The sequence below is a fragment of the Salmo trutta genome, chromosome 39 (genome assembly GCF_901001165.1).
Source record: "Salmo trutta chromosome 39, fSalTru1.1, whole genome shotgun sequence".
Taxonomy (NCBI): Eukaryota; Metazoa; Chordata; class Actinopteri; order Salmoniformes; family Salmonidae; genus Salmo; species Salmo trutta.
In genome coordinates this window covers 19,994,072-20,009,191 of record NC_042995.1, presented here as the reverse complement: position 1 = coordinate 20,009,191, position 15,120 = coordinate 19,994,072, and the positions used below count along the sequence as shown (strand labels likewise).

The following is a 15,120-nucleotide window of genomic DNA, read 5'->3' as shown; positions in this document are numbered from 1 at the left end:
TTCTATTGCAAACAAAAAATAACTTGTTGGCCGACGATATACATGCGTCCTGCTGTGCATTGGTTATACTGTTACGGATTAAATGTCTATCACGTCAGAAATAAATGGAATAATATCCAGTGCATCCACGACGAGAAGGGGCATGCGTCTTCTTCCATCCAGATCAGCGCGATTGAATCATGTTCCCACCACCGGACAGGCGTACTCTTGTCAATAAATAAAAGGCCTTTCAGTTACTCACCAAGGAAGGCTTTTGTTGTGGTTCAGTGCAAACGAGTCTATAATCTTCTGGACATCCAGGCCCTTGGTTCTATCTGCGTGTATGGACATCTGCGTGTATGGACATGGCAGACAAGGGTTCTGAGTCGAGGGTTTAACCCATTATTTCATTCTGTATATCATGATGCGTGTACTTAGCATTTCTAGTATTATCTGAGTTTTTTCTGTGCAACTGTTTTGTCGAATTTGCCTATGACCTGTAAAAGTTCAAGGAAGTTTCCCTGGTTGACAGCCATGTAATTTTCTGTCTCCTCTCTGAAAGTACCTGGTATGCAGTGCAACGCAATGACTCCACAACTGCGCTCATATACTCTCTGTTCTCTCGGACTAGTTTCGAATGTCCATCGAGAGGGCGCCTCGGTTCTTCAACAGGTGACTGGTTTAAATCAGAGGGAGCGGTGGCTAGCAGAGACGAACTGCTCTGGTGCTCCCTCACGTCGTGGCTCACGAGTTTCTCTCTCCCTCTTCTTTGGGCCCCTCGGAGACAGGGTCCGGATTTTCTACCCGACACTCTTCTCTTGATCAGAGAACGGTCCATCTCAACGGGGCGAAATGGCGACGAGCTAGCTAAACGTTAGCTCACATAAACGTAGCCTAACGTGCGCGAGCAGATAGAGAATGAAGTCAATAACGTGATCCACCTTTCTTACAAGTTGACAAGAGACAACACAACGCTTAATATTCCTACTTATTAGTGTACTATGGTATTCCATGGGAAGCTGGTGGAAGTCTCCTGGTGGTGCCTATGTAACCTGACAGTCTATAGGAGTTGAGTGTTACCTATTTCCCGTGTTCATTCATAGTGGACATTTCCTCTGCCAGTCCTAATAGTTAACGAATAGAAGGAATCAGCACTGAGCCTACAGGGAGCTCCATTATCAATTTAGAGAGAGGAATCTCAGCACCATGAAGAGCAAGACAACGTTACTATATTGAATAATATCTCAACTCCAATCCTCCTTCACCACATTTCCCTTGCTCTTATCCATCTAAGATTACCACTGACATACAGTACCACAGGAGAAAACTGACATCATACAGTAGCTATGTTGAAAGAGCTGTTTTTCCAATTCATGGGCAGGAAACATAGATGTAACCCAGACTTAATCTATACTGATTTAGCTATTCAAAAGCAAAATACTAATAAAAAGATTTAAACAAAAAACGAATACAAAATATGAAATATTTACAAAATGCACAGGAGCTCTTTGCCTAGGTGACCTAACAGCGCCATGTCAAAATGTGTAGAACAGCATGAGATTAGCTATGAAACTGCAAAGGTTTCTCTCTGCCTCATGGTCATGCGCTACACCACTGCATGCATCCCAATGGTAGACCGCCTCGAACAAATCATCCCCTTCAATGCTGCAGACAGCAGGAGTTGATCCTTGGCTTAACAGTGTCATAGCAAATAACCATTCTTCCGTTAAGTCACCAGTCATAAAGGGTAGTCGAACACAAACCCTTCAAACGTCATAAAAAGCCTTTGCATATTTCTTTCACTTCTACATATTATAAATGGCACATTTTGGAGGTTTGGTTTTGCTTTAGGAGGGATATCTGTCTGACAATTACATAAAAAAGTGTAGGAAGTAGTCAATTCTGAAGAAGGAGAGGTTGAGCAAGAGGTTGGTTCCGTCCCAAATGCCCCCTTATTCCTTGTAAATAGCGCACTACTTTTGACCAGAGCCATATGGGCCCTGGTCAAAAGTAGTGCACTGCATAGGGAATAGTTGTTTGTTGTAGTATACAATGGAGCTGTCCCAGAGGTAACCTTGCTGCTTTTGTATTTTCACCACGAACAGAACTGCTCTTCTTCAAACAAGCCCAAGCATCTCACATTGTAACAATATCTAAATGCACCATACACATGTATTGATCCTTTATCTATACATCTTCACAATACAACTGAAAGTAAATCTTGTACTTTTTAGAGTGTATCCACTCTCCTCTATCTCCCCCGCTCCATTGCAGTCTACTCACACAGATAACTGTATTTTGTTTCAATGTCAGCTATATTTTGAAGGTCTTGGATAGCTTGTACTGTATGCTGGGATCTGACAAGTTCTGACCTCCATGGTTTTAATGGACTCTTCTGTGGCTCATTTGTAAGAAGAGGGGAGCTCTCTGCTGCCTCTGCTTTGTGCTGGGACAGGTCTCCAGGGCCCTCTTCTTCAGAAACATGGAGGACAACACATCTTTATGGGCTACATGACCTCCTTACTGAGCACTATTGACTGGTTGTCAGCTAGCCTTCTAGACAATGATGCTGGAATTGGTCTCTCTTATTGTCTTTTGTCCTCTCTTTTTCATCTTCTCTCTCTCGCTCTCTTTCACTCTCTCTCTCAATTCAATTCAAGGGCTTTATTGGCATGGGAAGCATGTTACCATTGCCAAAGCAAGTGAAATAAATAATAAACAAAAGTGAAATAAATAATAAAAATGAACAGTAAACATTACACTCACAGAAGTTCAAAGAGAATAAAGACATTTCAAATGTCGTATTATGTCAATATACAATGTTGTGGCGATGTGCAAATAGTTAAAGTACAAAAGAGAAAATAAATAAACAGAAATATGGGTTGTATTTACAATGGTGTTTGTTCTTCACTGGTTGCCCTTTTCTTGTGGCGACAGGTCACAAATATTGCTGCTGTGATGGCACACTGGTATTTCACCCAGTAATGAAATACTGGGTGAAATCTCTCTCTCGCTCTCTCTCTCTCTCTGTGTTTGTGTGTATATGAAAAGAAAGCCCTGTAGGGGGCAATGAAGTACCACACACTATTCATTTGAATGAACATGATAATATGGAACCTAAAATATCACATAAGCCAAGACAAGACAAGGGAGTGGAAATACGTCTAAGGGTGAGGATGAGCTGCAGGTCTGGAGAAGCTGGGTACATTAGCCTTCCACAAGAGTGTCTGGTTGGGTATGTTGGATGCCATTTCTAATTTCAGTACTTCATCTCTGTGATTGCCCAGAAGGGGGTGGAGAAGGCCCTTGCACTCTGGACCTGTCTGTCTTCTGACTAAGACTGTACTGTAAGATCCACTGGTGTGGCTCTGGCTCCACCAGTGTAGTATAAGACAGTTAGCAAGGCAGGCAGCAGCTGCTTCTGTTCATCCACTACGCCAGGGGACTGGAACACTCAGCTAGCTAACTCCCTCCTAGGACACTGACCTCCTTTGTGGTGCTCGATTGAAATTCAGGAGCCTGCCCCCGTACTAGTACCCCAGGCCCAGCACAAGTCTGTAAACAATCAGGGGCATATGGGTGAGGAATGACAATCTCTGAAAACTGAAAGATGGAATGAGACGGGATGTGATGAGATGGGATCCCTGGCTGTGGTTCCACTTTGAGGGTGTCTCAAGGGGAGTGGGATATGCAAAAAAAAAAACACATTTCCATGTCCTCACACTCGTACAGGTTATCCACTTGTACATGCAGTGAAACAGGACAAATATAAGCACCCCCTATTTGACATACACACACACACATTGCACGGACATACAGTAAATGATTTTGCAATTACAATACATTGTTACATTCACATTAGGTGGGGTATTTTATCTGTGTCGTTAGGCTGCCCCTGGCCTGCATATTCCATATTTGAAAAAGGGTATGGAGAGTGGGGCTGCCACGGGCTAATAGAGAGAATGGAGGGACCATCCTGCTGCATCTCCTCAGGGGAAACCAAACCAGCGAGATCAGACAGTGGCTGAATCATTACAGTTTAAGATCTGGAAGGCACAGTGGTGGGACTTGGCTGAGAGGAGACGAAAGGAGAGGAGACCAATTATTACTTTTAACGGACTAAAGAGGGTTTCATATTCACAATGGGCCCTGCAGAGAAGAAGCCCTTTGTCACTCAGATTACTGGACTAAATCAGAGTTTCCCAAACTTTTTTTTTGGGGGGGGGGGGGCAAAGCTGAGTTTAGACAGTGGTGGAAAAAGTAAAGATACCTTAATAGAAAATGACTCAAGTAAAACTGAAAGTCACCTAGTAAAATTCTACTTGAGTAAAAGTCTAAAAGTATTTGGTTTTAAGTATACTTAAGTATAAAAAGTAAATGGAATTGCTAAAATGTACTTAAGTATCTAAAGTAAAAGTATTAATAATTTCAAATGCCTTATATTATGCAAATCAGACATCACAATTTTCTTGTTTTTCATTTATGTACGGATAGCCAGGGGTACACTACAACACTCTGACATTCATTCATTTACAAACAAAGCATGTGTTTAGTGAGTCCGCCAGATCAGAGGCAGTTTGGATGACCAGGGATGCTGTCTTGCTTGATAAGTGTGTGAATTAGACCATTTTCCTGTCAAAATGTAACAAGTACTTTTGGGTGTCAGGGAAAATGTATGGAGTAAAAAGTACATTCTTTTCTTTAGGAATGTAGTGAAGTAAAAGTAAAAGTTGTCGAAAATATAAACAGTAAAGTAAAGTGCAGATATCCCAAAAAACGACTTAAGTAGTATTATTACTTAAGTACTTTGCACGACTGAGTTTGGGAAACCCTGGACTAAATGGATTATTCTTCTGGAACACATTATCCCTTTAAAAGTGCTGAGTTTTGTGTACCTCAATATCCTAAGAATTGTCAGTAATTTTACTGACAATTCTTAGACTACACTACTGTAGATTAAGGTGAAGAGATATGCATGTATGTAATTCCCTACTGTCAATGAAATGATAGTCTCTCTCTCTCTCTCTCTCTCTCTCTCTCTCTCTCTCTCTCTCTCTCTCTCTATCTCTCTCTCTCTCACACACACTCGGGAGAAACATCGTCACGTTTACAAATGAGAGGACAGGCTGTGTAATTTAGACCCCCAGTATTGAAAAGTGCTAGAAACATTGTCTCCCCGCGCCGGTAGCTCTACCTCCCTCCCTCCCGCCTTCCTCCCCTCCTACCTTTTCTATCTCTCGCATGCTTTCACAGTGTCCTCCACTCGCTCACATACAGCTGGGAAGAGGTAAAGGTAAAACGCAAAGGTTTGCGTGACAAGCGAAGTGGCTATCTACAGTTGACATTTCTGAACGTTCTAACCGGACCAGGACGTGAGTGGATGAAGTGCTGCGGCCAGTTTTGATCCGCAACGATGTCCGACTTTATTTTAGCTTTTTTGACCATATCTGGATTATTTCAAATTGCTAAAATGCTGACAACTGCGGATGCAGATCAAGGTAAAACAAGTTCATGTGCTATTACTGTCGAAAAGCCATCTATTAGGATCTTATAATCATCATCACAGCACAATCATAGATTTCCAAAAGCATTTTATGACCTTGTCCTTGGCTTTTTGTCATGTAGGCCTATGTGTTACGTTGTTTAGCAAGGGCTTGTTACAAATCTCTGAATTACAAATCTCTGAATTAAGTGTGTGATACGCACTGTCACTAATAATGCGAATTCTGATGGAAGTTTTTGTATGCTATTATTATAGATAACATGCATGATGCAGAAGCTGAACAGAAGTCTGCTCTATTCATCCAGTGATTTAACCCAAATAACATGATTATTTGATATTGTATAATTGAGCATTAGGTAGACTTTCCTTTAATTGTTTTAACTTTATAGCCCACCCACATTAAACATTTTGTTGCAAAGCCTTAACAATACGGGCTTGTTCAAATAGATTTAGAACAGATGGGAATGAATTCAGAATTGATTGATAATGTTTAGGGCTATATGCAGTTGAAAATGTATCAAAGAAAAAAAACAATCATGCAAAAAAACAAAGGTACCAAATACTCCAATACATGTATACCTGCTCAACATCAGTATGTCCACTAAGCTACTGGCTACTGGTTAATGAAACCCATCTGGTCAGCTCATCCATTACATGCTCATCTGTTTAGCCTGCCTGACCAATATAAACCTCTGAAATATGAGCTAGGCTACTGCTGGAGGAAGACCTTACATCCAATAAACACTAGATCGACCATAAATGACCAGCATCATTACAGTTTATCCACAATCAACAGTTTTATAAAGGTAATCCAATATTGACAACTCCATTGCTGCCCTTAGCAAATACAAATTGCGCCTTAATGGTAGAGAATATGGAGTAAGCGTACTCAGACAGAGATAGATATGTTCCTTGCATACATGTTTTTAGTGGCTGGCAGAGGTGACACCACAGGTTTAAAAAAAATGGTATGGCAAAATGAGTTTGTGTTTTTTCTGGGGCATGGCGTTTTTCCTGGTCTCTTGACCTGGTCAGGTAAAACTCTGGGTACTATTCGTAGGTTATGACAACATATTATTATTATAGATCGCTTCCCTTATCATCTGTGCTATGACTATATGTATATATTTTTCTTTTGTCGGGTTATGTGAATTGGAACCACTCCCGGCCTAAGGTGGAACAAACCCGTTCTAGCTACCACAAGCCTTGTTATTTTTCATTCTGAATCTGATATCAAAAGAGCCAGAGACAACAACTACATTGGACAACAAAGGCCAGTGACACTAAATCTCACAACAAAATGTGGAAAAAGTCAAGGGGTGTGAGTACTTTCTGAAGGCACTGTACTCTGTAGTTTACTATAGCAGGGCTGTGTTATGCAAACAATTGTTACAATGTCTTTAAATGTTAATTTCACTCTATACACACACACAATGTTAATCAGTAGACTTTGAAAAATAAATATTTAAATTAAAAAATATTGTAATTTTATGTCATAAAACCTTTTATTTGTTCATCAGATTACAGTGCTCTTCTGCAATGATTCATTCTGTAAGCTTTATGTAAGGCATGGTTACATGTAACACTATACACGGTAGACTTTGTAACAAGGCAGGGAGGGTTACATTAAACACAATTCTTTATGTGTAAGTCATAAAACAAATAATCTTGTGTTGTTGTCCTGTCTTCGTCTGGCCCACCAAAGGTTGGTTCCCTGGTGCTCACTGTAGGAACGGATTGCCTTTCAAATTCATATATTCAATCATTAAATCAACTACTTTCAACATTTTCATTGACAATAATATCCCCCATTTCTCTTGCACTCTATTCTAACCAAACCTGCATTACCAGTTCATAACAGTAGGTGTCACTATGTTCTAGCTATTTGAAAAAGACCGATGTCATGATGCCTGCTTGTCTCTGTATTTGTGGAAGTTATGGTGGTGCTAGACATACAGTTGAAGTTTACATACACTTAGGTTGGAGTCATTAAAACTTGTTTTTCAACCACTCCACAAATTTCTTGTTAACAAACTATAGTTTTGGCAAGGCGATTTGGACATCTACTTTGTGCATGACACAAGTAATTTTTCCAACAATTGTTTACAGACAGACTATTTCACTTATAATTCACTGTATCACAATTCCAGTGTGTCAGAAGGTTACACACACTAAGTTGACTGTGCCTTTAAACAGCTTGGAAAATTCCAGAAAATGATGTCATGGCTTTAGAAGCTTCTGATAGGCTAATTGACATCATTTGAGTCAATTGGAGGTGTACGTGTGGATGTATTTCAAGGCCTACCTTCCAACCCAGTGCCCCTTTGCTTGACATCATGGGAAAATCAAAAGAAATCAGCCAAGACCTCAGAAACAAAATTGTAGACTTCCACAAGTCTGGTTCATCCTTGGGAGCAATTTCCTAACGCCTGAAGGTACCACGTTCATCTGTACAAACAATAGTACGCAAGTTTAAACACCATTGGGACCACGCAGCCGTCATACCGCTCAGGAAGGAGACGCGTTCTGTCTCCTAGAGATGAACGTACTTTGGTGCGAAAAGTGCAAATCAATCCCAGGACAACAGCAAAGGACCTTGTGAAGATGCTGGAGGAAACAGGTACAAGAGTTTCTATATCCACAGTAAAACAAGTCCTATATCGACATAACCTGAAAGGCCGCTCAGCAAGGAAGAAGCCACTGCTTCAAAACCGCCATAAAAATGCTAGACTACGGTTTGCAACTGCACATGGGGACAAAGATCGTACTTCTTGGAGAAATGTCTTCTGGTCTGATGAAACAAAAATAGAACTGTTTGGCCATAATGACCATTGTTATGTTTGGAGGAAAAAGGGGGAGGCTTGCAAGCCGAAGAACACCATCCCGGGGGTGTCAGCATCATGTTGTGGGGGTGGTTTGCTGCAGGAGGGACTGGTGCACTTCACAAAATAGATGGCATCATGAGGATGGATATGATGTGGATATATTGAAGCAACATCTCAAGACATCAGTCAGGAAGTTAAAGCTTGGTCGCAAATGGTTCCAAATGAACAATGACCTCAAGCATACTTGCAAAGTTGTGGTAAAATGGCTTAAGGACAACAAAGTCAAGGTAGTTGAGTGGCCACCACAAAGCCCTGACCTTAATCCTATAGAACATTTGTGGGCAGAACTGAAAAAGCATGTGCGAGCAAGGAGGCCAACAACCCCGACTCAGTTACACCAGCTCTGTCAGGAGGAATGGGCCAAAATTCACCCAACTTATTGTGGGAAGCTTTTGGAAGGCTACCCGATACGTTTGACCCAAGTTAAACAATTTAAAGGCAATGCTACCAAATGCTAATTGAGTGTATGTAAACTTCGGACCCACTGGGAATGTGATGAAATAAATAAAAGCTGAAATAAATCATTCTCGCTACTATTATTCTGACATTTCACATTCTTAAAATAAAGTGGTGATCCTAACTGACCTAAGACAGGGAATATTTACTAGGATTAAATGTCAGGAATTGTGAAAAACTGAGATAAAATGTATTTGGCTAAGGTGTATGTAAACTTCCGACTTCAGCTGTACCTTGTTTTCCATGAAAATGTGTGTTCATTCTATTATGAGGCAGGAAACCAGGCAGGCAGAAAAGGAGAGTTTCCATGAGATAACACACCCACAAAGTCAGATTCCACAGACCAGAGAGGAGCATGAGCAAAGAAAGAAACCAAGTCAAATCAAATCAAATTTTATCAGTCGCATCCAAATATTTAGCAGATGCTATTGTGGGTGTAGCAAACTGCTTGTGTTCCTAGCTCCAGCAGTGCAGTAATATCTAAAAATTCACAGCAATACACACAGATCTAAAAGTGGAATTAAGAAATATATAAATATTAGGACGAGCAATGTTGGAGTTCAGAGTATAAAAATATATACAGTACCAGTCAAAAGTTCAATAAAAGTGTTAAACAAACCAAAATGTATTTTAGATTCTTCAAAATAGCCACCCTTTACCTTGATGACAGCTTTGCACACTCTTGGCATTCTCTCAACCAGCTTCATGAGGAATGCTTTTCCAACAGTCTTAAAGCACCCCCACACCATCACACCTTCTCCTCCATGCATCACAGTGGGAACCACACATGCAGAGATAATCTGTTCACCTACTCAAATTTGGACTCATCAGACCAAAGAACAGATTACCACCGGTCTAATATCCATTGCTCGTGTTTCTTGGCCAAGCAGGTCTCTTCTTCTTATTAATGTCCTTTAGCAGCAATTCGACCATGAAGGCCTGATTCCCACAGTCTCCTCTGAACAGTTGATGTTGAGATGTGTCTGTTACTTGAACTCTGTGAAGCATTTATTTGGGCTGCAATCTGAGGCTGGTAACTCTAATGAATTTATCCTCTGCAGCAGAGGTAACTCTGGGTCTTCCTTTTCTGTGGCAGTCCTCATGACAGCCAGTTTCATCATAGAGCTTGATGGTTTTTGCGACTGCATTTGAAGAAACTTTAAAAGTTCTTGACATTTTCCGTATTGACTGAGCTTCATGTCTTAAAGTAATGATGGACTGTCATTTCTCTTTACTATTTTGAGCTGTTCTTGCCATAATATGGACTTGGTCTTTTACCAAATAGGGCTATCTTCTGTATACCACCCCTACCTTGTCACAACACAACTGATTGGCTCAAACGCATTAAGAAGGAAAGAAATTCCACAAATGTACTTTTAACAAGACACACCTGTTAATTGAAATGCATTCCAGGTGACTACCTCATGAAGCTGGTTGAGAGAATGCCAAGTGTGCAAAGCTGTCATCAAGGCAAAGGTTGGCTACTTGGAAGAATCTCAAATAAATTAAATATATTTAGATTTATTTAAGACTTTTTTGGTTACTACATAATTCCATATGTGTTATTTCATCATTGTTATGTCTTCACTATTATTCTACAATGTAGAAAATAGTAAAAATAAAGAAAAACCCTGGAATGAGTAGGTGTGTCCAAACCTTTGACTGGTACTGTATGTGATGGGATGTACAGACAATATAGACATTATGGACAGTATGTGGATAGAATATTTAGTATATGTGTAAAATACAACATGGTAGCAGCACAAAACATGTTACAAACATTATTGGCCACAGACAACAGCACAAAGGGCAAGAAGGTAGAGACAACAATGCATCACGCAAAGCAGCCACAACTGTCAGTAAAAGTGTTCATGATTGAGTCTTTAAATGAAGAGATTGAGATGAAGCTGTCCAGTTTGAGTGTTTGTTGCAGCTCGTTCCAGTCGCCAGCTGCATCGAACTGAAAAGAGGAGCGACCCAGGGATGTGTGTGATTTAGGGACCTTTAACAGAATGTGACTGGCAGAACAGGTGTTGTATGTGGAGGATGAGGTCTGCAGTAGATATCTCAGATAGGAGGGAGTGAGGCTTAAGAGGGTTTTTATAAATAAGCATCAACCAGTGGGACTTGCGACGGGTATACAGAGATGACCAGTTTACAGAGGAGTATAGAGTGCAGTGATGTGTCCTATAAGGAGCATTGGTGGCAAATCTGATGACCGAATGGTAAAGAACGTCGAGGTGGGGGAGGTTCTATGTCAACTTTCCAATAAGAAACGCCTGCTTTCTTTTCCATTGCAAAAATGTTTTCTATGACATAAACGAATGAATATGTCTGGTAAACGTGTTTGGCGCTGCTGCTTTGAAAGTGGTGTGGCGGTGCAACACCAGATTGAAAAGAACCGGGGCAAATGCTGTCTCGCAACAAGTTTTCTGGCGGCTCTGGTGGCTGTGGTACATTACCTAATTTACTGTACAGTTACGGTGCATGGCTGCATTTTGAGCCTCCACATTTTCAAGTGTGTAATAGTACATCATAAGTACATCATGCCACACATTGGCAGCACTATCTATGCATCTCCTTCATAGTTAAGTGGAAGGAAGCTTTTTGTGCTCATCATCCCAACAGACCAGTTGGCCCAATCCAATGTAGCTGGACCAATGGAATGTCACAGCTCAGAATCTTGCAAATGGCACCCTATTCCCTACATAGGGCACTACTTTTGACCAGCGCCCATGTATGGAATAGGATGCCATTTGGGACAAAGCCCAATAATAACTTTTCTTCCAAGGACTCAGATATGAATTGAGGCACCGTATCCTACAGAGAAATAGCAGTGGAGACTTTAGCCTATTAAATATTACTGTACCTCCTCTCTCCTCGATGAGGGTTGAAGCAAAGCCTGGCTATAGGCCACTGTGTGTCTAAACTAGGAGGAATTCAAGGATCTCTCCTCTACAAAGGTTAAATGGTTCAATTATTTTTTTCTAACCTGCTTTTTCTGATATGCTGAGAGGTGACACTTTAAAATGAATCACAGAATGAATGTTTGTCTTGGAGGTCAGTTCCTGAATATTTGAATGTAAGGTGGTATAGGACAATTAAATGCACATTTGGCAAAGTGTGTAAAGTAACTAAAATAACTATATATAGTATATATCCTTTATTAATATACTCTTACTTCTAAAAGACAAGTTGTGACATACATTTACATTATACCATTATTGTTACACATTTAACCCTCAAGCTACTACTATACTTTACATACATCGATTACCAACTGGGGTCATTTTGACCCCAAGAATAAACTTTTGGAAAAAGCAACAATCATCACAAAATATCAACTCATTTCTTATCAAAACACCATTACACATGTAATTAATGTTATCTGAAATAGAAAATGACCAAAACAGACTGTTATTGTCACGCCCTGACCTGAGAGAGAGGGTTTGTTTCTCTGTGGTTAGGTCAGGGTGTGGGGTTGGCATTCTATGATGTCTATTTCTTTGTGTTGAGCCGAGTAGGGTTCCTAATCAGAGGCAGCTGTCTATCGTTGTCTCTGATTAGGAATCATACTTAGGTAGCCTTTCCCCCACCTGTAGTTGTGGGATCTTTATTTTGTACTGCTTGTTAAGCCTACAAGACGTTACGGTCGTAGTCATTGTTTATTCTTTTTTGTTTGTAGTGTTCTGAGGTAAATAAAATACGATGAAGACTTACCAAGGCTGCGCTTTGGTCCACTCCTTTTGATGATCGTGACAGTTATTTTAGCCAAATTACATTTAATTAGCATATTCTTTAGAAAATGTGCAGCTGTTTTCCAATGTGCAATACACAATAGTACTAAAAAAAACATATTTACCATCATTTGATTAAATTATCTTTTCATTTTCAGAATTTTAAAGTAAATATTTATTTTATAATATTTGTGGTATCAACGACTGCCATTTAAAGGGGCAGTTGAACAACATAAAAAATATACAGAATTTTACTGAAAAAAAGTGATTCAATTCACTTTAAAAAAGTGGTCCTGGGAGACATTGACCAAAAATATGGCTTCGTTTTTTAAAATGTAACTTACCCCACAGTCAGCATTAGCATTGCTGTTACTGAAACAATGCTGGTACAGCCTATCAAAATGCATACCCAAATCCTCAAATTCACTTCAAACCGAATGGTTTAGCACCCAAAATAGCATAATAAGTTACACATATAGAATATTGAAGGATATAATAGGAATTCTGGTATTTATAAAACATTTTCGGTATATTTTTTTTCTGATAATACACACCATTAATGCTGCTTTTCAACTGTAACACCAGTGTGACACTAGTGTGTACACCATTATGTTATACTAGGGAAATTGTATTTCCATAGCTAGGGCTGACAGTGAGGACTTATGAAGAGCAGAATCAACAACCGCTGCATAATCAAAACAGTTGCTTTGTGAGAAGGTGTTAAAGTTCACAGTTAGCCATTGTTATGTAAATGATGGGTGAAAAGTACCGGTGGCCTGGCTTTGGTCCCAGGTAAGAGTAGGTCCGCCGGAGCCATGGCCCACACTCCTAGAAAAAAAGGTTTTGGATAGAACCAAGAAGGGTTCAATGCTTGCTTCATATATGGCACCCCTTAAGGTTTTATATAAAACCAAAATTGGTTCCTATATAGAACCTTTAGGGGTGCCATATATGAAGCAAGAAATAAAACTATTTAGTTATAAGAGTGCAGTGAGACACGGGTGCTGGCCAGCATGGAAACAGAAACGTTTTTGCCTTTTGGGTAAAACACTGGGCTAAAACCTGTGTGAAAATGCACCCCGTATGTGTACATTCAAGGGTAGCTGGTTTCTGTATTACAGTTTTACCAAGTATGCATACGACTGACATACCTTTATGAGCTGTATTGACTGCAACTAATCATATATCTGAGGTAATTTAGATTTTGTACATGGTCAATCAATCAATAAAATGTATTTATATAGCCCTTCTTACATCAGCTGATATATCAAAGTGCTGTACAGAAACCCAGCCTAAAACCCCAAACAGCAAGCAATGCAGATGTACAGTAGAAGCATGGTGGCTAGGAAAAACTCCCTAGAAAGGCCGGAACCTAGGAAGAAACCTATAGAGGAACCAGGCTCTGAGGGGTGGCCAGTCCTCTTCTGGCTGTGCCAGGTGGAGATAGTACATGGCCATTAAGGCCAGATTGTTCTTCAAGATGTTCAAACGTACATAGATCCTTCACTCAGTCTGGAGATCTGGTCATACTTAGTTATACAGTTATATTCATAGGCGAGTACATTAAGGTTCTCCATCTCTGCAGGTGATCTGTCTATCTGGTCAAAATCATTGATACAGTGTCACGATCGTCATATAAATAATTGGACCAAGGCGCAGCGTGATTAGAGTTCCACATTTTTATAATAGTGAAACTTCTCAAAACAACAAAGATATAACAAAGATATAACGATGTGAAATACGTAGCGCACATAAGCACACATACAAAACAAAACAATATCCCACATCGCAGTTGGGAAAAAGGACACACTAAGTATGATCCCCAATTAGAGGTAACGGTTATCAGCTGCGGGGAACCATACACACACACCAACATAGAAACACAATACCAAGAAACCCCCCCCAGTCACGACCTGACCAAAAACACCATGGAGAACCCCGAGGGCTCTCTATGGTCAGGGCGTGACATACAGGTCCCCCTCCATCCTCTGATGACATAATCTGTCTTTCGGATGGGACGTTAAACGGATGTCCTGACTCTCTGTGGTCACAAAAAAAATCAAATGTCGCAACATCCAAGCATCCCGGATAGCACTGACTCTCTGCACTCTGCACTGTTTTACTAATTTCATGTGTACAGTATATACTGTATTCTAGTCAATGCCATCCTATTCACCTGGCTAAATTCCCAATCTGGCCCTCACACCATCATGGCCACCGAAATCATCACCAGCTTCCAATTGGCTCATTCATCCCCCCCCCTCTTCTCCATTGTAACTATTCCCCAGGTCGTTGCTATATTAATGAGAATGTGTTCTCAGTCAACTTACCTGGTAAAATAAGGGTACAAAAGTATAAACAACTTAATAGTATGTCTCGAGACAAAACCTGGATTCAAATAAATACTTTTTTAGATTTGCCCTGGAATAACTACTTTTCTGAGAATACACACCAATACAGCTATTTACTGTACAGTATGTAGATTCAGAGCATATCAGAGTTCTGAATTGCAAGTATTTATACCATTGTCATACTTTGTATACACTTGGAATATTTTATA

General features: G+C 40.2%; 1 protein-coding gene across 1 annotated transcript in view; it reads left to right on the top strand.

The window, feature by feature from the left end:
- Positions 1 to 5,082: 5,082 nt before the first annotated feature.
- LOC115179354 (low-density lipoprotein receptor-related protein 1B) overlaps positions 5,083 to 15,120 on the top strand; it is a 203,359-nt gene continuing 193,321 nt past the window's right edge. Inside the window, exon 1 of the mRNA XM_029740789.1 lies at positions 5,083 to 5,477. Within this exon, the coding sequence (XP_029596649.1) occupies positions 5,393 to 5,477 (85 nt within the window). The 5' untranslated portion in view covers positions 5,083 to 5,392. The remainder of the gene's footprint in view (positions 5,478 to 15,120) is intronic.